Consider the following 27,894-nt stretch of genomic DNA (forward strand, 5'->3'; position numbering starts at 1 on the left):
CTTCGCCATCCCCTCCACCAGCCCCTCCGCTTGCCTCCTTCACCGGTTCCCTCCACGAGCCCCCTTCACCAGCAGCCTTCACCAACCCCTTTCACCAGCCCCCACCACCAGCCTCCTTTAACAGCCCCCTCCACCAGTTCTCTCCACTATTCCCTCCGTCAGCCTCCTCCACTAGCCTTTTTCACCAGCCCCCTCCACCAGCTTTTCCATCAGCCACCTCCATCAGCCTCCTTCACCAGTCGCTTCCACAATCCTCCTTCACCAGTCACCTCCACCAGCCTCCTCCACCAGCCACCTCCACCAGCCACCTCCACCAGCCACCTCCACCAGCCACCTCCACCAGCCACCTCCATCAGTCTCCTCCACCAGCCCCATCCATTAGTCTCCTCCACCGGTCCCCTCCACAAGCCCCCTCCGCCAGCCCCCTCCACAAGCCTCCTCCGCCAGCCCCCTCCGCCAGCTACCTCCACCAGCCACCTCCACCAGCCACCTCCACCAGCCTCCTCCACCAGCCACCTCCATCAGTCTTCTCCACCAGCCTCCTCCGCCAGCCACCTCCACCAGCCACCTCCACCAGCCATCTCCACCAGCCTCCTCCACCAGCCTCCTCCACCAGCCACCTCCACCAGCCACCTCCACCAGCCTCCTCCACCAGCCCCCTCCACCAGCCCCCTCCACCATTTCGAGTTGATCCTCACTCTGGGGACAGACCTGGGAACTGGCAGTATCTTCGTCTTAACCCATCCTCTTCACCTCTTCCATTTCTCTCCCATTTTCCACCCTTATTTCATTCCCCGTCCCTTCATCTTTCTACTTATTTCCTATTTCCATCTCTCCTACCTTCACTTCCCCTCCCTGCATTTCGTATTCCTCCCCCTCTCTCCTCTATTCTCTCACCCTTCTATCTCTCGCTTCTCTACTGCATCAATATCCAGCATTCACTTGCTCCTATCCCAACCACCCATTACCCATGACTATCCCCTCTCCCCATTCCCATTCTCTCATCACTCTACGTGGTGCTTTCACTTTCTATTCCCACTTTCACCCTTCTTCTCCTTTTATTCACCCTCGTAGGTTTTTACAGAGTTAGACTAAGAGTTACTACCTTTGTTGATAAGCTAAGAGATGTTAGCAACTCAGCTCAGTCGAAAGCCTTCCTTAGCATTATCTTTATTTTAATTGTTATGAAAGGTAATTTGGGAAGAGGGTGAAGATGGAGCCAACGGTGAGCCAGATGTTACAGCTGGCTAATTGACTTTGCTTCACTGATGTTTGTATTCACTACAAGTCACCAGTTTGTAAAGAGAGAGAGAGAGAGAGAGAGAGAGAGAGAGAGAGAGAGAGAGAGAGAGAGAGAGAGAGAGAGAGAGAGAGAGAGAGAGAGAGAGTTTATGACGACGATTAGGTCAACAGGACCATTGTCAAGTCACAACTGGGGGTGAGAAAAGTAGAGAAGGCCAGAAAACAATATGGTAGGTAGCAAGAAAAGACGGGAGTGGTGGTGGTGGTAGTAGTGGAAGTAGTAGTATTGGTAGTGGTGTTGGTGTTCGTAGAAATAGCGGAAAAATGTTCCAGACTCGAGTCTGGATCATGCCACCTTGGAAGGTCATCTACCTTGTTCAGAAGTCAGAGACGAGACGAAGTGGAAGCAGTTCAAGGAAGTGGTGCATACTCTCTCTCCTTTCCCTCTCTTCCTCCTCTCACCTTCCCCCTTGCTTTCTTCCTCCTCCTCCTCCTCTCTGGGTTTCCCCTCTCCTTTCCCCTCTCTTGCACCCTTTCTCCTTCCCCTCTGCTTCTCCCCCTCTGCCTCTCCTACCCCTTGCCATCTCCCCCTTTCCTCCCCTCTCCCGTTTTGCAGGTTGGTTGAGTTCGCCCCAGTAATGAAAGACCTGGTCCGCGCGGTCGACCCCCCGCTTGTTGGCTGACGTCAGAATACACTAATGATGACATCAGCATGTTGTAGTATTGACGTCAGCCTGCCCTGTTGATTCATCCATCCTTTAATGCGGACGTCAGCTTATGCTGAGGATTTCAGCAGGTTGGTGACTTCAGAGTGCATTGATGATGATGTCCCTGTGCTTTAACATTGACTTCATGTGACATTACGATGTCACTATGTATTAATGTTGGTAGAATTACCGAAAATATGTTAGATAAAAGGACACAAGTGCAACTAATGTGACATATTGTGGAAACGTTTCGCTCTCCAGGAGCTTTATAAAGCCGTTACAAACAATGTATGGACACAGAGGGTATATATAGGCTTAGTGACGTGTAATACTAGTGGTAGTAGCAGTAACATTAGTTGTAGTAGTAGTAATATAATGTGGTAGAACAATCAACTTGCACATGAGTAAAAGGTTATAAAAGCTATTACTTGGGCAGCATAAAAATAGGTTAGACAAATATTTCTGCTAGTGGTTGGATTTGAGGAGATCTGTTTCATTGTTCCTCCACTGTTATGTTCTTGTTTAGAAGATGGCAGGGTTTATTGTTATGAGGAGGATTTTTGCTAATACTTCAGAGATGATGAAACTGCCTTTATTTTGCCTGATTGTGTTAGAAACAGCGATTAATGATAATTCAAGATATTTACGTCTGCGGAAATTAGGTTCTCTGCTCACTAGTCGGGCGTCATTGAATGTCATGAAGTGATTGGTGGAATTCCGGTGTTGTACGCAGGCTTTGTTCAAGTTATCACTCCTACATATGTTAATGTGTTCATTGAGGCGTCTTTCGAGGTTCCTTGCTGTTTCACCTACATATATCTTGTCACAGCCTCCACAAGGTATAGTGTAAATTCCTGCATTGACTGGTTCATGGTGGTTCGATTTTGTCCTAGTTAGATGAAAGTTCTGGATGCGATGGCGACTTTAGTGTTAGTTTGTGCGGGTACTTTGGAAACGTTTAATGCAACCTGGCTGTTGGGAAGGATGATAACTTTGTTAGGAGTGGTGTTGGTGCATGGAGAATTGATCTGAAAAGTTCTTTTCTTGCAGTCTTTGATGAAAAAGGAAGGAAAATGTAGATCAGGGAAGGTTTAGTGTATGTAAGAACATTCATCGTTAAGAAACTCAGGACTACAAATTTGGAATGCTCTTAGAAAAAATCCGATGATTATGCCTCTTTTGGTCTCAGTATCTTGACTTGAATAGATGTGTGTGACATCATTTTTTGTTGGTAGGTTTACGGTAAACTTGATATCTCTGATTGTTATCTACTTTGTGAATGAGAACGTCTAGAAAAGGTAGCTTGTAATTGGACTCTTCAAGTGACGCTGGTGGTGAAGTGTTCAGCTTCCAGGTGCTTCATATACAAGTTAGCTAAAACGGCGCTCATGGGACCACCCCATTCCCATACCACAGGTTTCTTTGTAGAGCCTGTTATTGAAAGAAAAGCAATTGAAATTAATGCAGAGTTCAATCAAGTCGATAAAATCTCCGGGAGGTAGAGAAAATTAAGGAACTGATTGACTTTACGTCTTAGAACTTCAATGGCTCGTGTGGTGGGTACTTTAGTGAAGAGAGAAGATACGTCCAAACTACTTCTTGTTTCGGATGGAGAGGTTTCTGATGTGGTTGAGAAGGTCGCCTGAATGCTTAAGATGAGATGGGCTGATGGTCCCCAGAAGGCAGGAAAGATGTTTGGCAAGAACACCGGCTAGTTCGTGTGGTGCACTGCCTATACTTTTTGTGATTGGTCTGAGAGGAATATTATGTTTATGAGTCTTGGGTAAAAAATACATGTGTACTGGTTTAGGGTTGCTGGGTATCAAATACAGAAGATTCTTGCCTTCACTAGTGGGCTTCAGTATTTGTCTGGTTTTGTATAGGAAATCTTTGGTGAGTGTCTTCCACTGTTGTGTGTTGATTGGTTTGTATGTAGACTGATCATTCAAAAGGTCCATCATTATGGTGTTGTAGTGACTGGTGTTGAGTATGAGCACAGAAACAGATTTTCTCAAATCCAACCACTAACAGAAATATTTATCTAAACTATTTTTATGCTATACAAGTAATAGCTTTTATAACCTTTTACTCATGTGCAAATTGACTGTTCTACCACATTGTATTACTGCTACTGCTACAACTAATATTTCTACTACTACTACCACTAGTATTACACCTCACTTAAAACCCATATATACTCTCTGTGTCTATATATTGTTTGTAACGGCTTGATAAAGCTCCTGGAGAGCGAAACGTTGCCACAATAAAATGCCACATTAGTTGCACTTGTGTCCTTTTACCTAACACGATGTCACCATGCTCTATGCTCGCCCTGATGATGTCAGCGTGCTCTGATGAAGTCATCGTGGTCTAATAGTGAAGTCAACGTCACCTGTGCCTGGTTTGGAACAGACACGGTACACAAGCACTGTATACACGAACATGGTACACAGACATGGTACTATAATTTAAATGAGCCGTTGGAGATGGTAGTTACACATTGATAAATTCTGTTTGTGTGTGTGTGTGTGTGTGTGTGTGTGTGTGTGTGTGTGTGTGTGTGTGTGTTGATCTCTAGCTCTTGGGACACACACCACTTCGTGGGTGGAACTCGCTCGCTGCCCTTTCTCGGCCTGTATCATACCTGCTCTAGAAACCATGCATTGGAAAAAATTTCCCTCTTACTCATTCGAGTTTCTAGTAATATTTGCTGGTCAGACAAGCGTTCTGTCGGTGTAATACTGAACATAGGAAATACTCTATTTTGCGTTTTATTTTCGTGAGCTGTAATATTACCGAAAGATAATTAGAGACGACAGAAGTGTAATATTGCAGAGGAGGAATTATTAACAATAGGGAAAGACTGGGAGGGGAGGCGGGGGTAATATTAACGAGGGAACAGCATTTTAGTAGTATTAGTGAAGGGGGTAATATCGAGGAGGTTTGGTTGGTATTCGCTAGAGCATCCCTCCTGCTCTTCCTTCTCTCTAATTGGTCTAAATTACTAACTGCTGAACTATTCTCCGCTGGAGACGTAACCAAATTAAATTGATTCCTGTTCCCTGTCGCTGTGAGGGACTTGGATGGTGGGAATGTTGGAGTTTGTGGGTGGGAATGTTGGAGTTTGTGGGTGGGAGTGTTGGAGTTTGTGGGTGGGAGTGTTGGAGTTTGAGGGTGGGAGTGTTGGAGTTTGTGGGTGGGAGTGTTGGAGTTTGAGAGTGGGAGTGTTGTAGTTTGAGGGTGGGAGTGTTGGAGTTTGAGAGTGGGAGTGTTGGAGTTTGAGGGTGGGAGTGTTGGAGTTTGAGGGTGGGAGTGTTGGAGTTTGTGGGTGGGAGTGTTGGAGTTTGTGGGTGGGAGTGTTGGAGTTTGTGGGTGGGAGTGTTGGAGTTTGTGGGTGGGAGTGTCGGAGTGTGTGGGCTGGAGTGTTGGAGTTTGTGGGCTTGAATATTAAAATTTCAGGCAGTGGGCCATGATAAAGAATATGATATTCATTGGGATTTCAGCAAGACACTTGATAGAATCCCACACAGAAGAATCCCACACTGAAGAATGCCGCACATAAGATTGTTAAAGAAAGTAGCTGCACATGGTATTAGAAGTTAAATTCACTAACGGATCGAGGCATCGCTAATAAGAAGGAGAATGTTTGCATAAATAGGGTACTGTCAGAATGGGGACCAGGCACAAGTGCCCTTTCATAAGAATCATTTTTGGCTCCTTGTTTATAATTTAAATTAACAACCTTGACGAGGACTTAAAAGTGACATGAATAAATTTACTGACGTCACAAAAATAGCTCCGAATAATGGATTCGCTGGAAACTGTGAACAAACTAATGTCGTGGTTCGAAGAGCGGCCTCTACGCTATCTGGAGGGTATTCCGGGGGTCAGCGTCCCCGCTGCCCAGTCCTTCACCAGGCCTCCTGGTGGATCAGGGCCTGATCAACCAGGCTGTTATTGCTAGCCGCACGTAGTCCAACGTACGAACCACAGCCCGGCTGATCGGGTACTGACTTTAGTTATCTGTCCAGCTCCCTCTTGAAGGCAGCCAGGTTTCTATTGGTAATTCCCCGTATGTCTTCCTAAATGTAGGTAATGAAAATAACCTCGACCTGGCTATATAAAACTTGACCATGCAAAAATGCAAGACTTAGGAGTCACGGTAAGCAGAAATCTAAAACCATAGAACAGTGCGTAAGCGTGAGAAATAAGGCTTGCAGATTTCTTGGATTTATATTTAGAAGTGAAAGTAACAGGAGTCCACAGGTCACGTTCCAGCTCTATACATCATTAGTAAGGTCTCATGTAGATTATGCAGCTCAAATTCTGGCCTCCATACTACAGTATGCATTGGAGAACCATAAAATAAGGTATAACAATGGTATAATACCGACACAGTGAGGACGTTTCGCCAGTACAGTAAAGCCCAAGGTAGGAGATCTTTATCCTGGAAGTGGAGAGGTGCAGCATTTAAAGACAACATCACATGTGGGCGGGGCCTACTAGTAATAGTAGGTCAAGGCCATAAAATTGGTCAGAGATTTAATAATGAATGCTACACTACAATGGATTCTTGGTCTCCCTTTACCCCTGCCACCCCTCCCCTACACTCATCCTCCCCATTTCCAAGCATCATTGGAGGACTGGCATGCAACCTGTTTGGTCATATTATAACCGGTTAATGGTAGCTGTGTGCTGGGGAGAATGACCTCCGTCAGCGATGAGATCTCTTCATCTAGCAGGAAATAAATACCTAAGTGTTAGTTTCCTTGTAGTGGTTTTACCTCTCTTCTCTTTCTCTTCTCCTCTCTCTCCCTCGTCATTCCCCTCTCCCTCCTTCTTACTGTACATTAAGGTACATTAAGCAGTCTTCCTGAGTGCACGGATGTTTCTCAAATAACAACTAACGTGTCCATCTCTTTATTCTCTCCCTTACCTCTACCTCTCCCTTACCTCTCCTCTCCCTCTCCCTCACCTTTCACTCGCCTCTCCCTCTGGCTCACCCCTTCTGCCAATATCATGCCTGTGAGTCCCTCTCCCTTATCTCCCTCTCATTGATAAATATTATCCACTCTCCATTGATGGGCAGGCTGGCGTGAAGGATTCAATAAAGGAATTAAGTAAAAGCGCCCGTGGGTCATCAGTCCGTAGAGGTTATTATATCATGAACCATTTATCTTGAGGCAGGGTGACCCTTCCCCTCGTCTCTCTCTCTCCCCCCTCTCTCTCTCTCTCTCTCCCTCTCTCGCACCCCGTGCTTGAGTTTAAAGTCTATCGACTGTATGATGGTCCTTAAGGCTGTATGTCACCTGTACACCAACAGTCAAGAATATTTTAATATTTAAAAAAAAAATCAACAGTAAGGTAGGAAGGAAAGGAGATAGAGAGGAGAGGAGGAGGAGGCTGGGAGAGTAGAAGGATGAGAGGAATAATAGTTTTGATAATAGGAGTTTGAGAGGATAATGAGGAGGAGATGGGTGAAAAAGGAGACTAAGAACAGTGGGAGAGAGAGAGAAACTGGAATAGAATAAGAACAGTGGGAGAGAGAGAGAAACTGGAATGGAACTGAGAGTGGCAGTGTGACGAATTGTGAAGGAAGAAAACATGATAGGAGAGAGGAGTGAAGAAGCGGAAGACTGGAAAGAGCGGGAAGGCAGGGGAATGCGGGAGAATGGTAAACAGAGAAAATGAGTGAGGATGGGAGAGGGAAGACTGAGAAGGGTAATTAAGATAGGGAAATTGGGCAAAGGCTGCAAAATAGGAAATCAAGAGGGGACACACAGGCTGTTGATGGTGTACACACACAAAACACACATGCACACACACACACACACACACACACACACACACACACACACACACACACACACACACACACACTCATACACACATACGCACACACACATACACACACACATACACACACACACATACACACACACATACACACACACACACATACACACACACACATACACACACACATACACACACACACATACACACACACATACACACACACACACATACACACACACGCACACATACACGCACACATACACGCACACATACACACACACACACACACACACACACACACACACACACACACACACACACACACACACACACACACACACACACACACACACACACACTCACACACACACACTTGAACCTCCTACATGTACACATGCAACACAAGAGGATTGCTTACATCCGTTCCTGTATACACGTAGATGAGGATAATTAGACTTGTCTAGAGGAGAGAGAGCATTCACTGAGCCTTCTCAGAGAGCATCATGAGGGTAGAGAGTAAGGTTCTCATACAGAGCATAGAGAGGGGGGAGGATGGATAGTGATGCCGTCATCTCTCCCTCTCTATTTCCATCATTCTTCCTTTCATATAATGTTAAAATCGCTGCTTCCCTCCCGCTCTCCCGTCTGTTAGAGCTGCATTATAACAACACAAGTGCTAACACTTATCGAGTATATTGCTACCATATCTGCTTCCTCATTAAGCTAAGTTTTAGACCTCCAGAGTGCATAAAAAGTGATCCAGACTATGGAGATGTCAGCGATATTGTCCTTGGAGCTCAACTCGAAATTTGTTGTAGTTTCAGCAGTCACAAGAGAGCATGTCTGCTTCCTGTTCAAGCTCATCGTGAGATCCCTGGTAATGTTACCTCTGTCTTCTCGCATCTCTCAAGGTCTTGGCTTTGAGAGATGGAGCATGCGTGTACCTTAGTAATCTGTTAGTCTTGTTACGATCCCTCAGGCACTGCTGCCATGGCTTCAGGTCACTGCTTGCCGTAACTCTTACTAAGTCACTCCATCGACTTTGACTTTTTTCTTCCATTCTTGTGCTCAACTCCACACTTCTGCCCTTGAACGTCAGCAATTCTTTGTCATGCAGCGCTGAATGGTCCACTTGGCTTTTGCGCTTTCTTTTACTCTTCTTTCTCCCGTCTCTTGCTCACTTCTTTATTCTATCTTCCTTCCTTTCCTTTTTTTTTTCCTCCCTGCTCTCTTCCAGCCCACCCTCCCTATCTCCCATTCTAACTCCACCTTTAAATCTCTCTGTCTCTCTCTCTGTCTCTGTCTGTCTGTCTGTCTCTCTCTCTCTCTCTCTCTCTCTCTCTCTCTCTCTCTCTCTCTCTCTCTCTCTCTCTCTCTCTCTCTCTCTCTCTCTCTCTCTCTCAGTAAACTTAAACACCAGCTATCACTGGCTATTTAAACTTACCTGACTTCATCGGCTAATACAGAGGTGTGCTGGGTCCCACCTCCCTCCACCATGAAGGTTCTTAAACCTTGTCAGCTCATACTGCTCTTCGTAACAATGACCGTCGTCTTTCCACTAGCTTATCGCTCCGCCCAGTAAAAAGAAAATTGAAGATCATGTGTGATGATAAATCTTGTTATTTTTGGACGAGTACAATTATTTTCGTTCCATTATTTTCCATTTATTCCAGAGTTAATTGCTCGTTCCTAGAGCCCTTTATGATGGTAATTCCTATACCCAAGGGTCATATAAGGGAACAATTGTAATGCCTATACCAGGGTAATTGGTATACCCTAGGGAAATATTTGCATCGCGTGTCTACAATATACAACTTAGGAATTTTGGTATCTAGTGTTTTTTTTTTTGTAATTATTTTTATTGGGCTGTGCATCGGCCTGGGGAATAAAAAATGATTCATGTTGGACTCATTCCTTGGACGAAGAGCTCTTTACCAGCACCTAGGTGGGTGAAGAGCTCTTTATCCAATGAAAATTTTTAATTTATAGGCCTGTGTAAATGACTAACCAGTCTTATGAATATATATATATATATATATATATATATATATATATATATATATATATATATATATATATATATATATATATATATATATTATACCCAAGATTAGCCGTGATGAACGAATGTTTATAAACATAATAATGAAGGATGGGGACTCGAAGCGTGATCCTTGTACATGATTCAGAGTTAGGCTAGGCATGTGCCAGGACCGTATTCTGTTAATCCTGTGATAGTTGTTCGTTACGACTATTAGTTAACTATTCATTATATCCTATCGCTTGACTGAAGAAAATTCTACGATAGGATATTTTAGTGTGACTCTATGAAAGCACTAAACATGTAGGGGGTCAGACAACACAAAGAAATGGAAGAGAATCAGATTTTGTGCAGAGGGAGAGGGCAGCTACAGTTTTCCTGCCTTGAAGAGTAGAGAAAAGTCAAAGAACACAAACACGTGTGGGTACACAAACAAAAGCAGACTAACTATTGTTTGGGTAGGCCGGGACTCGGCTTGTCTAATTAACAACAGACATGTTATTCTCTTCAAAGAGACTGTTTTATTCATTGCAAATTAAAAACAAACCACTCGGAAAGAGTGACTGCAGTACTCGCTGGTAACCAAAGGTTGTCGAATACCAGAGTGTTTCTCTTAGGGCTGTGTGTGTGTGTGTGTGTGTGTGTGTGTGTGTGTGTGTGTGTGTGTGTGTGTGTGAGGCTTGTGGCGTTTCTGTCTGTTTGTCTCTCTGTCTGTCTATGAAAGACTAGTAAAACAATTTAAGTCCCTGTTTAATGGGCATTCCTGTGTAGGTATTCTGTTGGAACTTTCCCGTCTCATTTTGCGTCTGTCATTCTTTTTGTCTTCTCCTCCTTTGTTCATATCCTGGTCTGTTGCTGTCCCTGTCTCTTCCTCTTCCCGTCTGTTCCTCTCCCCGTCTGTTCGTCTCGTAGTCTGCTCGTCTCCTCGTCTCTTAATCTGCAAGTCTGTTCTTCTCCCCGTCTTTCAGTCTGCATGTCTGTTTTGTCGACTGTTCGACTGCCTGTCTGTTCGTTTTCTCCTTCTGTTTGTCTTTTTCTTGTCAGTTTTCTCATCTCTCTGACTTTTCGTTCGTCTAAAGATCAAAATTTAAAAAATTGTTCCGCAAACGCACATTGTTTTATGTCTGAGCGTCCTTTTATTTTTCTTCAAGTTCCGTCCGCCCGTCTGTCTGTCTCCTCCCGTAATTGTCAGCCCGTTATCCTATGTCTGTTCTTTCCTCTGGTTCTCTCTCTATCAGTCAATCTTCATCTGGTTGTTTGTGGGGTCATATTTCCTGCGCATTCTATTTTTGTGTGTGTTGTGTTGCTGAGTTTACATGTTGATAACAACGACGTAGTGGTCATATCGCCCCTTCAACCGTCTATATGTTGCTCTCTCTCTTCCTTCTTCTTGTCTGCTGCTTCTACTGATCAGGAGTTTCCTCTCTCCCCATTTGTTCCCATTTCTTTTGTCTGACACTTCTCTTCGTGAGTTTCTGTCCTTCACTTTCTTCCTACTGTCTTTTCTTCTTCTCGCTTTCCCAGCAGTCTGTCTATCATCTTGTCCGTAAATCTATTGTATGTATCAGAGTAACACTTTGGATCCTCCTATTACAAAATTCTTCTCTCGTGGAGCAAGAGTTTGTGTTGGTGTCTATAAGAAGGGGACGCTTCTTGCATTTATAGATTTAGACAAGGCTTACGAGAGGGTGGACAGAAGGGCTGATGCGATGTGTATTGGTAATGCAGAAGGTAAGGAAGGTACGATACAAGCTTAAATACTTAGAGAAGGGTAATTATTTCCTAGTAAAAATTGTTCTTTAGAAGGAATGTGTGATGTGACCCTCTAACCTCCTGCGTTGTATTTGCCCTCTCACTGTATATTTTAAGCTTTGTGTAACATAACAGGAAATAAAATATATATCTATTGGTGAAATAACAAAAGACGAGATAATGGAAGTGGAATATTAAAATGGCTTCAGAGAGAAATCCAAATGTTTTTCCTCGAAGCCTTTTTATCTACTTCCTCGAGGCTCTGGGTCCTCGAGGCTCTGGGTCCTCGAGGCTCTGGGTCCTCGAGGCTCTGGGTCCTCGAGGCTCTGGGTCCTCGAGGCTCTGGGTCCTCGAGGCTCTGGGTCCTCGAGGCTCTGGGTCCTCGAGGCTCTGGGTCCTCGAGGTTCTGGGTCCTCGAGGTTCTGGGTCCTCGAGGTTATGGGTCCTCGAGGCTCTGGGTCCTCGAGGCTCTGGGTCCTCGAAGCTCTGGGTCCTCGAGGTTCTGGGTCCTCGAGGCTCTGGGTCCTCGAGGCTCTGGGTCCTCGAGGCTCTGGGTCCTCGAGGCTCTGGGTCCTCGAGGCTCTGGGTCCTCGAGGTTCTGGGTCCTCGAGGCTCTGGGTCCTCACAATATGCACTAGAAATGTGGTTGTAAATGAAGTGATGGCTTGTTTGGAGATGTGGAATTACAAGAAAATTCATGAAATTATCATAGTAGCTCTTTGTTGATGATACTGCTTTTGAAAAAGAAAGCCGCAGAAGCTAGATGTAGTGTTCTGAAGATCTTTTAAAAGGCAATCGAAAGTGGAAAGAAAGAAAGAAGGGGTGATCAACTAGGGAATGAAAGATTGGGCGTCAAACTGGGGTGAATGAAGCATGGAGGAAATGCATATATTTGATTTTTAGGTGAGAATGTGTCAACCGATGGATCAGTGACAGATGACGGCAGTCACGGAGTAGATTTGGAAAACCAGTATTTGGACTGTTGAAGAATATGTGGAACGAAAGAAAGAAGATTTTTCGTCGATGGAAACAAGTGAAAAAACGTATCAGATTTTAATTGATACCAAATTTGATCTTTGAATGTTGTAGCGAGGAGGAAGACCGAGTCAGCCGAAATGTGTTCGAGATCACTGCGTAGTGTGAAAACCGTGCAGAGATTATGAAGTGAAGAATTAGAAGTGTGTGTGTGTGCGTGTGTGTGTGTGTGTGTGTGTGAGTGTGTGTGTGTGTGTGTGCAGGGGTCGAGTCACAGCTCCTGGCCCCGCCTCTTCGCTGATTGCTACTAGGTCCTCTCTCTCCCTGCCCCATGAGCTCTATCATACCTCGCCTTAAAACTGTGTATGGTTCCTGCCTCCACCACATCACTTTCTAGGCTATTCCATGGCCTGACTACTCTATGACTGAAGAAATACTTCCTAACATCCCTTTGATTCATCTGAGTCTTCAACTTCCAATTGTGACCTCTTGTGTCTGTGTCCCATCTCTGGAACATCCCTTCTTTGTCCACCTCGTCTATTCCGCGCAGTATTTTATATGTCGTTATCATGTCTCCCCTGCCCCTGTGTGTGCGTGTATGTGTGTGTGTGATGAAATGACAGATCTAATTCAAAAAGCAGGAAAGGGGCTCTGAAGTTTGGCTATTTAAAAAGGATGAAGCAAGAGAAGTTGATAAAAAGGTGGAAGGAAAATGGTGACAGGGACACCCCAAAACGGTTAAAAAGAAGGTTGTGAAGGAGGTTTTGAGTGGTAGGGGCTTGAGCAGGCAGCAGGCATGATTTGCCGTATTAAAGCGCACTGGGTGAAGAGAAGTAACTTTTGGGAACTGACATGCTGCTGGAGTATAAACAAGATAACGTATATAATGGATCTCAGAGAATTTTGATATCTGGATGTGAGAAGTACAGAGCCCTCACTCATCTTTGGGAGTGGATATGTTGCAGTTGGGTGTGAGAGGTACGAGGGTAGTGGATGGGGCATCTGGAGGGGCCAGAGGGCAGGGTAAAAGTGAGGGAGCAGGAGGCCGGAAGCTGGGCCGGGGGGGGAGCTGCCAAGCTGCTGATGGATGGCTTGGCATAAGTTATTATAAAGAATATTTTATCGCGATGCTGAGATATGTGTCGAAAGAGAGAGAGAGAGAGAGAGAGAGAGAGAGAGAGAGAGAGAGAGAGAGAGAGAGAGTTGATGCAGGAAACAGCTCTTAGCTTGTAAAATAAAGTTAGGAAATTTAACCTAACCTTTTAGAATCCTGAGAGAGAGAGAGAGAGAGAGAGAGAGAGAGAGAGAGAGAGAGAGAGAGAGAGAGAGAGAAAGATGGGGAATATGTAGCAAGGCAGATAACATAAGGCTTTTTAGCTTACATTGAAGCTATCTGCAGCGGACTATCTACTATTATCAGATAGTTCAGGTAAAAATTAGTAAACTAGACAGTTCTCTTCCTTGTGTGTGTGTGTGTGTGTGTGTGTGTGTGTGTGTGTGTGTGTGTGTGTGTGTACTCACCTAGTTCTCACCTAGTTGAGGTTGCGGGGGTCGAGACCGAGCTCCTGGCTCCGCCTCTTCACTGATCGCTACTAGGTCACTCTCCCTGAGCCGTGAGCTTTATCATACCTCTGCTTAAAGCTATGTATGGATCCTGCCTCCACTACATCGCTTCCCAAACTATTCCACTTACTGACTACTCTGTGGCTGAAGAAATACTTCCTAACATCCCTGTGATTCATCTGTGTCTTCAACTTCCAACTGTGTCCCCTTGTTACTGTGTCCAATCTCTGGAACATCCTGTCTTTGTCCACCTTGTCAATTCCTCTCAGTATTTTGTATGTCGTTATCATGTCCCCCCCTATCTCTCCTGTCCTCCAGTGTCGTCAGGTTGATTTCCCTTAACCTCTCCTCGTAGGACATACCTCTTAGCTCTGGGACTAGTCTTGTTGCAAACCTTTGCACTTTCTCTAGTTTCTTCACGTGCTTGACTAGGTGTGGGTTCCAAACTGGTGCCGCATACTCCAATATGGGCCTAACGTACACGGTGTACAGGGTCCTGAATGATTCCTTATTAAGATGTCGGAATGCTGTTCTGAGGTTTGCTAGGCGCCCATATGCTGCAGCAGTTATTTGGTTGATGTGCGCTTCAGGAGATGTGCCTGGTGTTATACTCACCCCAAGATCTTTTTCCTTGAGTGAGGTTTGTAGTCTCTGACCCCCTTGACTGTACTCCGTCTGCGGCCTTCTTTGCCCTTCCCCAATCTTCATGACTTTGCACTTGGTGGGATTGAACTTCAGGAGCCAATTGCTGGACCAGGTCTGCAGCCTGTCCAGATCCCTTTGTAGTTCTGCCTGGTCTTCGATCGAGTGAATTCTTCTCATCAACTTCACGTCATCTGCAAACAGGGACACCTCAGAGTCTATTCCTTCCGTCATGTCGTTCACAAATACCAGAAACAGCACTGGTCCTAGGACTGACCCCTGCGGGACCCCGCTGGTCACAGGTGCCCACTCTGACACCTCGCCACGTACCATGACTCGCTGCTGTCTTCCTGACAAGTATTCCCTGATCCATTGTAGTGCCTTCCCTGTTATCCCTGCTTTGTCCTCCAGTTTTTGCACCAATCTCTTGTGTGGAACTGTGTCAAACGCCTTCTTGCAGTCCAAGAAAATGCAATCCACCCACCCCTCTCTCTCTTGTCTTACTGCTGTCACCATGTCATAGAACTCCAGTAGGTTTGTGACACAGGATTTCCCGTCCCTGAAACCATGTTGGCTGCTGTTGATGAGATCGTTCCTTTCTAGGTGTTCCACCACTCTTCTCCTGATAATCTTCTCCATGATTTTGCATACTATACATGTCAGTGACACTGGTCTGTAGTTTAATGCTTCATGTCTGTCTCCTTTTTTAAAGATTGGGACTACATTTGCTGTCTTCCATGCCTCAGGCAATCTCCCTGTTTCGATAGATGTATTGAATATTGTTGTTAGGGGTACACATAGCGCCTCTGCTCCCTCTCTCAATACCCATGGGGAGATGTTATCTGGCGTGTGTGTGTGTGTGTGTGTGTGTGTGTGTGTGTGTGTGTGTGTGTGTGCGTGTGTGTGTGTGTGTACATTAGCTTCTCATTATTGGACTGCAGCTCTTGGGCCAATCTCTTCTCTTTCACATGACTAACGTCATCTTACCCGCATTTGCTTTCCTAACTGTCAACTGTTGCTGCTTCTCGTCCGCACTCTAGTTCGTTTTTATTGTCTATTTCACGCATTCTCATTCTCTCTCTCTCTCTCTCTCTCTCTCTCTCTCTCTCTCTCTCTCTCTCTCTCTCTCTCTCTCTCTCTCTCTCTCTCTCTCATCGCCATTTTACTTTTCCTCTCATTTCCATTTCCCACATTACCATTCACATTTTCGCGTCCTTCGGCTGGTCCGGCAACAGTTTGTGCAGCACAGTTTAAACAACTCTGATCGGCACTGACAACGAGCAATAAAGGATATCAGAAGTCTCATGACCGGCAAAGCTGCAATGATGTGAATTCCAGGAGTGCAGGGTGTTCAGCAGGGGGTGCTGGAGAGGGGTCCTGCAGGGTATCTTACAGGATGTCGTACAGGAAGCCCCCGTGGGGATGTTGGAAGGCAGTAGACAGCAAGGTAGAAGAGCTGGGATTGTTTCCACCCGCCAGTACTATGAGAATCTCAGGCGCAAGGCACCGGTCGGGTCCCTGAAATCTGGCCGCTTTTAATCGTGTTGCATCGTTCGTCGGCAAACTGCATCGTTCGGCCAAGCCCTTCGAGGTGCATGGCCGTTGTTTTGTAGCGCTCATCCGGGGCTAGTGAGGGAGGAACCTGTGCTGGAAAGAGGGGGAGAGAGAGAAATGGCGGGGCTTTATGTCACGTCAGGTTCCCTTATTTCACTCTACTCGTTTCCAGTTCCCCATCCCCCCATCACCCCTCCCCCCTCATCTTTCATCTCATCCATTCCCTTCCCCGTACTCGAGTTATCGGCATGATTAAATATCATTGCTAGTCATGCTCCAAGTAACTTGTGAAAGGACAGAGTTGGTTGGACGAGGGACACATTGTAACTTTAAAGTTGCGTGCACCGGAAAGCAGGCAAGTTGAAAGTTGACGGATAGAGTAGGTGATTGTGTGTGTGTGTGTGTGTGTGTGTGTGTGTGTGTGTGTGTGTGTGTGTGTGTGTGCGTGCGTGCGTGCGTGCGTGTGTGTGTGCGTGTGTTGTGTGGGGGGGTTAAGGGAGGGGTGTGCGTCTGTGTTATACCGATTCTTGAAACTGTGTATGGATTTTGCCTCAAGCACATCATTTAGCTTGATCCTCCCACTCCAACCTTAATATTAATAAACATTTTCTAGCCTACCTGAGGCTCATCTATATTTCTAGTTTCTACAGACATTGTCTTTGGTTCTTGCGATTCAAACTGCCTGTGTAAGTAAGTTTACTCAGGTACAGGTGCACGTAAATACAGTTATTTAAATGATCATACACAGCAGCATATGTTTAAATTTCCCAGGATAATCCCGAAAAAGAGTCAAACAATATGACTTATTTCCTGTGTCTGTCAGTCTTGTCCTGTAAGTATTTTTATGCTTGATCATCACGTCTGCCCTATTACTCCTCTCTCGTTAAGATAAAGTTAAATTCCGCCAGGACTCTGCTTATTCATCACACACATTTAATGAACAAGTCTAGTAGTAAATCTCTTGACCTTAGCAATCTTCTGAACATGCTTCGTCAGGCGGAGAGTCGATTGCCTGCGGTGTATATCCGGTGACTGGTCTGAAATATATCTCGTGTATAACACATCTTTAAGGGCTTCGTCATTGAGGTTACTGTTAGTGTCCAGAGCTTCACCAGCCTCGCAGACGCTGTAGAAGTTAAACTGTAGATGTACACAACTGCGTCAATATTCCTTTCTCCTCTAGTTTCTCCTCCTATTCTTCCTCTTGCTGCACTAATCATCTTTTCTCTCTCTTCTTCCAAAGTTTATCACTAACCAGACTCAGTAAATTCAGTAAATGAAAGTAAATAATAAGAGAGATTACGTTTTTAATTGACGATATCTTGTGAAAATAAATCTGACTTCAGCACAATGAAAATATATCAATACATTCATTTTGATTAAATAGGATGATGTCATTCGTTTACGTCGGGCTGAACCTCCGGTCACGTGGGTCAGCTGTCTGACAGTTCCTATTATTAAATGTTTCTCTAATGAAAATGGTGATAATAAATACTTTTCGACGAGGGTTTTGGCTGCAGTAACAGCAGCACCGCTGAACGTCAATATGGGGTTAGCACCGCCAGTAGCACCGCCAGTAGCACCACCACCACCACCACCACCACCACCACCACTCGACCCAGCAGCACGCCTACCTAAATGAAATATTACACCCACCCCTGTGGGAACAAAATGCTGCTACAGTTTAATTTGATCACTTCATCGCCAGCAATGATAGGAGTAACAATTTTGTGATTCTCATTCTCTCTCTCTATCTCTCTCTCTCTCTCTCTCTCTCTCTCTCTCTCTCTCTCTCTCTCTCTCTCTCTCTCTCTCTAGCATGGTCCTAGCACTGATTATTTATTTTATAATGTAATTCCTTGAAGAGCAGGTTAGACAAATATTCTAATGACTAGGATTGGCTTTGAGAAGACCCTGTCCAGTACGAGCCACCAATCCTACCTGGCTCCCCGCTACTCTGCTTGCTGGACAAAGTCGCTCTACCCAACTCTTCCCTCGAACCCTAGATTTGACTTGATATAAACCCTGACTCTTTCACTCTCTTATACTGCTGATGAAGATAGCAGACGGAGATGGAAATATGCAGGCTCTTTCAGGTCCATTTCCTCCTGTCATATATATGTCTCGCAGAATAAATAAAATTGGTCAATTAGCAGAACTCATTTATAATTAAGTCCTCTCTAAAATTTCATATTTTTTTTTTGATCTTAATGTAAATATCAATAATTTTGTACCAAAAGAAGCATAGAAACTTACCTAACCTTATTATAACAAGAGCAATTTAATTTACCCTAATCCAGCTAAATATATGTTAGATAAGTATATAATAATTTAATAATAAATAACACAATGAAACATATTTTTTTCGTTAGGTTCAGAATGATTTTTGCGGAATTATTACACAAATTTTTGCTTGCCTTTTTCGGTAAGAAGAGCGTTGCTATTTAAGCCAAAGTCACAAGTTTTACCTATTAGGCACGAGAAAAACACACACATTATATATATATATATATATATATATATATATATATATATATATATATATATATATATATATATATATATATATATATATATATATATATATATACGTTATTATTAATAAATTCATGGGGACATAACCTATACAGATCATATAGCTATGGGTAATTGGAGGCAATCAAGTTTGATCCAAAAAATAGGGAAGTTACCCCAGTTCCTTGAATCAAGCTCTTCACCAGCAAGAGGGCATCATCCCCTCTTCACTTGAAAAACCTTGGACAAGAAAAAACTGGCTCCTAGTTTTCTCCTAGATTTCTCTTAGCTTTCATTTAGCTTTTTCTTAGCTTTCTCCTAGCTTTCACATAGTTTTCTCTTAGCTGGGCTTGTGTTTTCCTCACGCACTCATTACCTATTATGCGCCTGCATATTCTCTCGGGTAAAAAAACTGCTCAAGCTCACACACTGCCAACAAAAACACGATTACCCCATTGCAGCAGCATCAGTTACCCCCTGTATTATACGTTTTTAAATTCCCGGCCGTGTGTGTGTCCGGAGACAAGACGAGGCCCATGTTCAGGGCGAGAACGGTTGCAAGGGAGCTTATTCCGGGCTGGAACAGAAGCAAGGGAGCGTATTCAAGGCTGGGATAGTTGCCAGGAACTGTATTAAAGGGTGGGATAGTTGCGAGGTAGTGTATTCAAGGGTGGGATAGTTGCAAGGGAGTGTATATAAGGTTGAAATAGTTACAAGGGAATATTTACCTCTTTGAAATCGTTGCAAGTCAGTGTATTACAGGTTGGAATAGCTGCAAGGTTGAAATGGTTGCAAGGAAGTGTGTTCTACAATATGAGTTTTTTCCTCGTTGGAATAGATGAAAAGGAGTGCATTAAATGCTGGATAAGGTGCAGAAAAATATTCTCCAGGATAGAATAGCTGCAGTAGGATGTTTCAGCAGTTCCAGAATATTTTTTTCTCAAGGGTTTCAGACTGTTTTCAAATATTCCAGAATATTTTAACAAGGGTTCTAAATTATTTTCGAGGGTTCCAGAATATTTTTCAAGAGTGGAGTCTGGAACAACTTTTAGTGGATATATTCAGTTCGGACAAGTTGTAAGAGCCTGTTCTAAATTTTAATAGTTTCAAGCGAGTGTTGCCATTTCGTGTTCCTTCCACTTACATTCCATAAGACAGGTAGACATGGTGCTCGTCCTCCAGAACCAAGGAAGATGTGTTATGTTTCTCCATTAATAAAGTTAGAATTAATGAGGGATTTCCAAAGCAGAAGTAGGTTTAGTGCGCCTCTACACAGGATGTGGTAGACTTAGCTGGCGTCGTGTAGAAAAAGTAGGCGAATTTAGTGGGTGCTTTCCTGAACAAAGGGAGTGTTAGTAGGTGTCGACCAGGAAAAGGGTGAATTTAAAGGGCACTTTCCTGAACAAGGGTAGATTTGGTGGGTATCACCAAGAAGTGGAATAAAAAGTTCCAAAAGTTAAGGTACTACCATCCTGTCATATAATTGTGAGGTGACAGTTAGGCATAATTAATTACAATGCAGGTATCAGAAACTGGGATTGTTTTCTAAAAGTGTTACCGACTGAGATAGCATCTACACTGTGTTTATAACATTACTGGTATATAGCACCGACAGGGATTTTTTTTTTTTTTTATATTTTATTTAGAACAATACAATACAAGAGATAGATAAAGACAAAAACAGGTCTTACACAGAATAAATCATTAACAACCACACAAACATGAACTTGAGATAACACAAATATCCCTCCTCACCCATACATGGAATTAGACATATGTGCAACAACTGAGAATTTACATTTTGCAAGGGTGCACATGTGTTCAAATCACACATGAACTTGGATGATCATAAGACATAGTGTGTAAGGAAGTTGATGGCTTGTGTGAGCGGCACTCTCACCCTTCTTCTTTTCTCTTGCAGATGAACCGCCCGATTCAAGTTAAACCCGCCGACAGTGAGAGTCGAGCAGGTAAGGTACAACGTCCGGTTAGCTGGGTTAGCTTGCACGGGTATTGTTAATGCTGTATCTCCCTTTAGGCTGACCTCTGCGAAGTTGACTTTTTTTTGTAAACAAAATTAGGTAAACCAGCAATGTGCAGCTGCACTAATTAATCTATATAATAGTTGCATGGTGGGAACAACACCCCCAATGTGTGCAGTCACGTTATTCTATATGAGAGTTACACGCTGGGAGCACCCACGGTATGCTATCCTATTCAATATAAAAGTTACATTGTGGGAACCAAAGCCAACTATGCTTCCCTGTTATTGTCCATCACACTGGATGGGTTATATACACATGAGATAATGAAATGTATCAGTTTGAGCTGGGAGACTTCAGGATGTCGTGGAGCAGGGAAGGGGAAGTGCTTACCTGGCGTATACATGAAGATAGTTTCGAGGATCAGCTTTCTCTTGGTCCGGTCCCAGACCAGGCTGTTGGTACTTGAAATCCGACTTAGCCACCACAGGATTGTTGGCCAGGAGCTAGAGAATGAGTAACGTGATTGTGTTGTAAGATTGTGACGAGTTGTAGCTAAAGAACTGAAAATAATGATAGTTATAATAGGGTAGTTATAACCGTCTAGTTAAAACTAGACTAATATAACTACAGGTAGCGACTGATCAGGTAACAGGTAGCGACTAATGGTGAGTGTTGGATTGTTTCTCATTTTAAATGAAACAGATTCTGTCAAAATGAAGTTAGAATCAACGGGAGTTGTTAGAAGCTGAGATTACAACCAAAGAAAGTAAAGTAAAAGGACACAAGTGCAACTAATGTGGCATTTTTATTGTGGCAACGTTTCGCTCTCCAGGAGCTTTGTCGGTAATTCTACCAACTTTATTACAAAGAAAGTAGCTTGAATCTTCAGGATCAGAATTGTTAGATTGTTTAGACAAGGATAAGCTAGATCTGTCAGGAAACTGAGGTTAGAATCAGATGAGATTGTTAGTTCTAGTCAAGATCGATTAGAATTGTGATAGGCTGTAAAGGAATGAGTTGAGGTTGTGATGGGTTGAGTGAATCTGATTGAGGTTAAGTGACGCTGGGTTCTTCTCTTTAAGGTTGACGAGGTGGTGCATCACCAGTACGTTAGAGATATTTACCGTTTTCATGTTGTGTGTAGTTTTACCCAGCCAGGTGTGAAAGGCTGATGGATGGGTGAGGGAGTGGATTCACGGGACGGATAGAACACGGATGGACGGAGAGGGTTGAGCGAGAAAATTAAAACATGGGTTAGAGAAGTGACGGTCGGAGCATGGGTGGATAGCTGATAAATGGACGAGAGATGCATGCATGCATGGAAGAACAGTTGATCGTTGGATGGGTGAAAGATGGATAAATAAGTCAATAGTTGATGGGGAAGAGGATTTATAGGGGTAAATGCTGGTAGATGGAGATGTGGGTGATTAATGAATGAATTGATGGATGAGTTAGTAGCTGATTTGTGGATGAATGGGTGTATGAACTGATGATAGATCATTGATGGTAGGACACTGATGGTAAATCAATGTCCTACCATCAATGATAGTCATTGATGACAGGTCATTAATTGATGATAGACCATTGATGATAAATCATTAATGACAGGTCATTGATGATAGTCACTGATGATACGTCACTCATAGGTCACTGATGATAAGTCATTGATGATACGTTATTGATGATGGGTGATTATGCTTCAGGTGTGTAGTATGACAGGAAATCTCAATTGTGGTAAAACAAGTGGTCACTATACCCCAGGAGTGATATGACGAGTGGTCACTATACCTGAAGTGTAGCTTTACCTCCGTCACATAATACCAAAAGGTCAAACAATGAATGCACTTTTGCCAGAGGTCACAATTGATAATATGTAGACTAATGAGAGATCTGTACGGTATTTATCTCTAGTATATAATGGCAAATATATATATATATATATATATATATATATATATATATATATATATATATATATATATATATATATATATATATATATATATATATATATATATATGCAGAACAACCACTGTGAAAAAATAGTGAAATTCCAAGCGATTTCGCGATTTCTCACATTATTAAGGAACTATAAAAATAAAAGATTAATAAGAAAGCATTTAAGGACAAGACTACACCTCACTGCCATCTCACAACACCTGACTTTTTATGATGATGTAGGTAGGTAGTCAGTGATCCGTGAAACACAGCCCCAAAAAGTTTTTTAATTTGTATATATAAACATTATCTCTACGTCCACAGCAAGACTCGAACCTGCAAACTCTGCATCAGAGTATACTGCATGTTGCAAGATTTGATGAAATAGCTTTGAAAACAAGCCTGGTGCTCCGAGGTATGGGAAAACATCGTCTAGCTTCTGTTAGGCGCCCATACTTATCTGGGATCTGGCATTGTAGGTAAAATACTGTGTATTCTAATACAGAGTTTGCAAGTTAGAGTCCTGCTGTGGACGTAGAGATAATGTTTTTAAATAATTTCGCCTGTTTGCGAATTGCTAAGCATATTTTTATGAAAATCTAATGTTCTGCCGAATAGGTAAAATTGGTCAATAAGCAAGAACTCTCTTAAAATTTTCTAAAATTTTCTCTTAAACGTTTAAAGATATATTTATATCATTTATGTTAAAATAAATTAATAATTTTGTACCAAGAGAACCTTAGAAAACTTACCTAACCATATTATAACAAGCTCAATTTTATTTAGCCTAATCCAACTAAATATATTTTAGATAAGTTTACAATAATTTGATAACAAACATAATGAAATATATTTTTTTCGTTAGGTTTAGAATGGTTTATGTGAAATTATTACATACACAAATTTTCGCTTGTTTATTCGGCAAGAAGAGCGTTGCTATTTAAGCTAAAATCGCAAGTTTTACCTATTCAGTACGATATAATATGTATGTATGTATATATATATATATATATATATATATATATATATATATATATATATATATATATATATATATATATATATGCAATAAGATCACAGTAAACAGGTGATTTTCGAATATGCAAAACAACCACTGTGAAAGAATAGAGAAGTTCCAAGCGCTTTCGTGACTACTCACATCATCATTGTTCCTTGATAATGTGAGTAGTCACGAAAGCGCTTGGAACTTCTCTATTCTTTCACAGTGGTTGTTTTGCATATATATATATATATATATATATATATATATATATATATATATATATATATATATATATATATATATATATATATATATATATGCAACAAGATCACAGTAAACAGGTGATTTCAGATTATGCAAAACAACCACTCTGAAAGAATAGAGGAATTCCAAGCGCTTTCGTGACTACTCACATTATCAAAGAACTATGAGTTCCTTGATAATGTGAGTAGTCACGAAAGCGCTTAGAATTTCTCTATTCTTTCAGAGTGGTTGTCTTGCATATATATATATATATATATATATATATATATATATATATATATATATATATATATATATATATATATATATATTATATATATATATATATATATATATATATTATATATATAGGGAGGTACCGCCTCTGAAACTGTGCTGGGGACCCTCATCCTCAGAGAAAAGAATAAACATACTTCGGGGAAAACTCAAGGTTCTCCCCGGAGCTGTTTGAATATTGTCTTCTCCTACCATCCCCTATATTCTATATTCTAGATAGACTTTATTTAAAGACAAAATACATTTACAAAAATAGGGAGTAGAACAACATAGATGCCAAGGGATGCCTAGCCCATGATGACACTCTTCAGGTCGCTTGTTCTATCTAGGCTGGAATATTGCTGCTCACTAACAGCACCTTTCAAGGCAGGTGAAATTGCTGACCTAGAAAAATGTACAGAGAACCTTCACGGCGCGCATAACGGAGATAAAACACCTCAATTACTGGGAGCGCTTGGAGTTCCTAAACCTGTATTCCCTGGAACGCAGGCGGGAGACATGCATGATTATATACACCTGGAAAATCCTAGAGGGACTAGTACTGAACTTGCACACGAAAATCACTCACAACGAAAGCAAAAGACTCGGCAGACGATGCAACATCCCCCCAATGAAAAGCGGGGGTGTTACTAGCACGTTAAGAGACAATGCAATAAGTGTCAGGGGCCCGAGACTGTTCAACTTCCTCCCAGCATACATAAGGGGGATTACCAATAGACCCCTGGCTGTCTTCAAGCAGTCACTGGACAAGCACCTAAAGTCGGTACCTGACCAGCCGGGCTGTGGCTCGTACGTTGGATTGCGTGCAGCCAGCAGTAGCAGCCTGGTTGATCAGGCTCTGATCCACCAGGAGGCCTGGTCACAGACCGAGCCGCGGGGGCGTTGACCCCCGGAACTCTCTCCAGGTAAACTCCAGGTAAGATAACATCTCACAGATATATATCTAATAGTTCGTCCAATTCCCCTGCGGTGGGCCGCATGCCCAGAATGCTGCAGGCATTTTCCCTGTGGATCGTAACACTGAGTCTCTGAAAGAGATTCTGGCCGCTCTGTGATCCTTGGTTTCTATGATGATGGTTTCCGACTCTCCTGGGATGAAGTTATAGCAAGGGGGAGGACCTTCATATTTACGGATCTTCTGGGTCTCCTTGTAGCTGGCGCATCCACCCCCTTCAGCTTCAGAGTATGGCAAGTAGGTGTCTGCCAAAGTGGCGGCACAGGTGTAGTCCCAGGTAATCTGCTTACCATCCTTCCAGGGTAGCACATTGATTCCATCAGGATGCTTTTGACTTCCGTCAGACCTCTGTATTTGGCTGGGCAACGAGCTGTGGCGAGACTCTATGATGTCGTTGACCTCCTCATGTCTAGAATACGTCTATTCTAATATGTGACGCACGAGACCATGAAATCTGTAATGATCAGCCGCAAATACACCTATGTTCGGTGAGTATGGGGGCGGTTAGGCGAAGAGCAACACCAATCCGAAAGGACTGTGGGTCGAGTCGAGTGCCCAGAGAGGAACTGGGAAGAGCTAAAAGGAAATCTCCTAAACGTTGTGCCTTCACAGCTAGGAGACGAGCTTTGTTCTTTTCTGAAGCGTTGGTGATCATTGTGTTGGTGATTTTTTCCATGATCGGTTTTTCCCAGTGGGACTGTTTGTGCTCTTATATATTCATCCTAGTGAAAAAACATTGTTCGTGGCTCCTTTTGTAATTTACGCTGTTCCAATATAAAAGAAGGATTCTCTCTCTGTCTCTCTCTCTCTGTATCTCTCTTTATCTGTCTCTCTGAGTCTGTCTCTCTGTGTCTGTCTCTCTGTATCCGCCTCTCTGTATCTGTCTCTCTGTATCTGTGTCTCTGTGTCTCTGTGTCTCTGTGTCTCTGTCTCTGACGAAGGTCTCTAACTTCCGTGGTTGTCGGCGGCAGCTGATACAAGTTAAATGCAATCGCCGCGATTAACGATTTCCAGATGATCTGCGATTTGTTTCCCCAGAGCGTAAGTTTCTCCTGTCAGACTCTGGAAATTGAATTTAGGAAAAAGGGTGGGAGGGGAGAGACAGAAGACAAGCAAGGAGGAGAGAGAGAGAGAGAGAGAGAGAGAGAGAGAGAGAGAGAGAGAAGGATAGGAGAAGCGGAGATGCATAGTATTAGAAGGAAAATGGAGATGGGAACTGTAGATTTAGAAAAAAAGAGAAAGGAAAGATCACAGAAAAATTGGATGATGGGGATGCAGAGAGAGAGAGAGAGAGAGAGAGAGAGAGAGAGAGAGAGAGAGAGAGAGAGAGAGAGAGAGAGAGAGAGAGAGAGCTAGCTTCACCGGTGTCTCTAGCAGGGTGCTGGAGCCAGACCTGGTGATAGGATTTTCTATGAATAATGAACGTCATTTGAAGTACAAAAAAAGATCTAATGAAAGATGAATGGCACAGAAAATCGGAGATAAATCACCTTCCTTTTCCTTTCTTCTCCTCTTCTCTTTCTTGTCTCCCTCATCCTTCACTTTCCTTGTTTTCCTTCATCCTCCCTACTCTTTACCAACTTCGTCTGCCTCCCTCTCCTTCCTCTCGTGGTCTCCTTCCTCCGTCCCTTCAAGCATCCCTTCCTCTACTTCTCTTCCTATCTTTCCCTCTCTCTTTCTACTCCTTTCACTCTTCCCCTCTCTATCGTCTTCTCTTCCTAAGAATTATTCAGGGCCTTGAATGAGACGTCACATTTTGCTGACAAGATACAATTTGCTGGCAGCCACAGTCTGGTATTCCTGAAGCGGGAAAATACATCAGCCGCTACATATTACACCTAATGTTGAAGCACACATACACACATACACAAAAATCTATTTGTTCTCTATATTTCCCAAAACTGCGCAACCATTCGCAAAATTCTTCTTGAAAATTTTAAGATCGTCACTCTGATGGTGTGACAAGAAAGGGAAAAAACTATCATTTGTCATGACCAAGAGAGTCTAGAAGTCATTAATTATAAATTGTCGAAATTAAGCAGTTATGAGAGTGCAATGTTAAGCCTGGTTCAGAATTTCATAAATTACAAAAATAAATATATTTTTCTGCACATGGCCCATTTTTCTTAGAGCATTCGAATCATTTTTTTTTTTACAGATTCAAACCTCAGTGTTAAAATTATAGATACTCTGTTTTATTTGTCAGGATGTAAAGGGTGTTAAAACCTAAAACGTCAAAACTACAGTGAGGGTATTTCTGTTTGCTGGTCAGTTGTTGAGGGCAGCCCCGTAATAAGTAAACCATGTGAATAAAGGGCAGGCAGGAAGTGTAGGGGGTGGATGGGAAGAGGAAAAAAGAGAAGGGACAGGGAGGGGGGTAGGCAGGTGTGTGGTCAGCAAAGAGTTGGAGGGGAAAGAGGAGAGAAAGAGAACAAAGGTGGGTCACGCTAAAGGGGATTATGATTTTGCCCAAAGGGGTGAGTTTATTGGTTAGTGTCACTCATCGTGTGAGTGAACATACCATCTTAAAGGCAGTATTTGTCAGTGCCACTCATCCTCTGAGTGAACATACCATCTTAAAGGCAGTATTGGTCAGTGCCACTCATCCTCTGAGTGAACATACCAACTTAAAGGCAGTATTGGTCAGTGCCACTCATCCTCTGAATGAACATACCAACTTAAAG

At 43.0% G+C, this 27,894-nt stretch overlaps 1 protein-coding gene across 15 annotated transcripts in view; it reads left to right on the forward strand.

Moving 5' to 3' along the window:
• Positions 1-27,894, forward strand: part of bru3 (bruno 3) — a 1,045,770-nt gene that overhangs the window by 141,265 nt on the left and 876,611 nt on the right. For all 15 annotated transcript variants that reach the window (XM_070094553.1, XM_070094557.1, XM_070094562.1 and 12 more), the window contains exon 2: positions 20,711-20,759. In XM_070094553.1, the coding sequence (XP_069950654.1) occupies positions 20,711-20,759 (49 nt within the window). The remainder of the gene's footprint in view (positions 1-20,710; positions 20,760-27,894) is intronic.

The sequence above is a fragment of the Cherax quadricarinatus genome, chromosome 46, assembly GCF_038502225.1.
Source record: "Cherax quadricarinatus isolate ZL_2023a chromosome 46, ASM3850222v1, whole genome shotgun sequence".
Lineage (NCBI taxonomy): Eukaryota > Metazoa > Arthropoda > Malacostraca > Decapoda > Parastacidae > Cherax > Cherax quadricarinatus.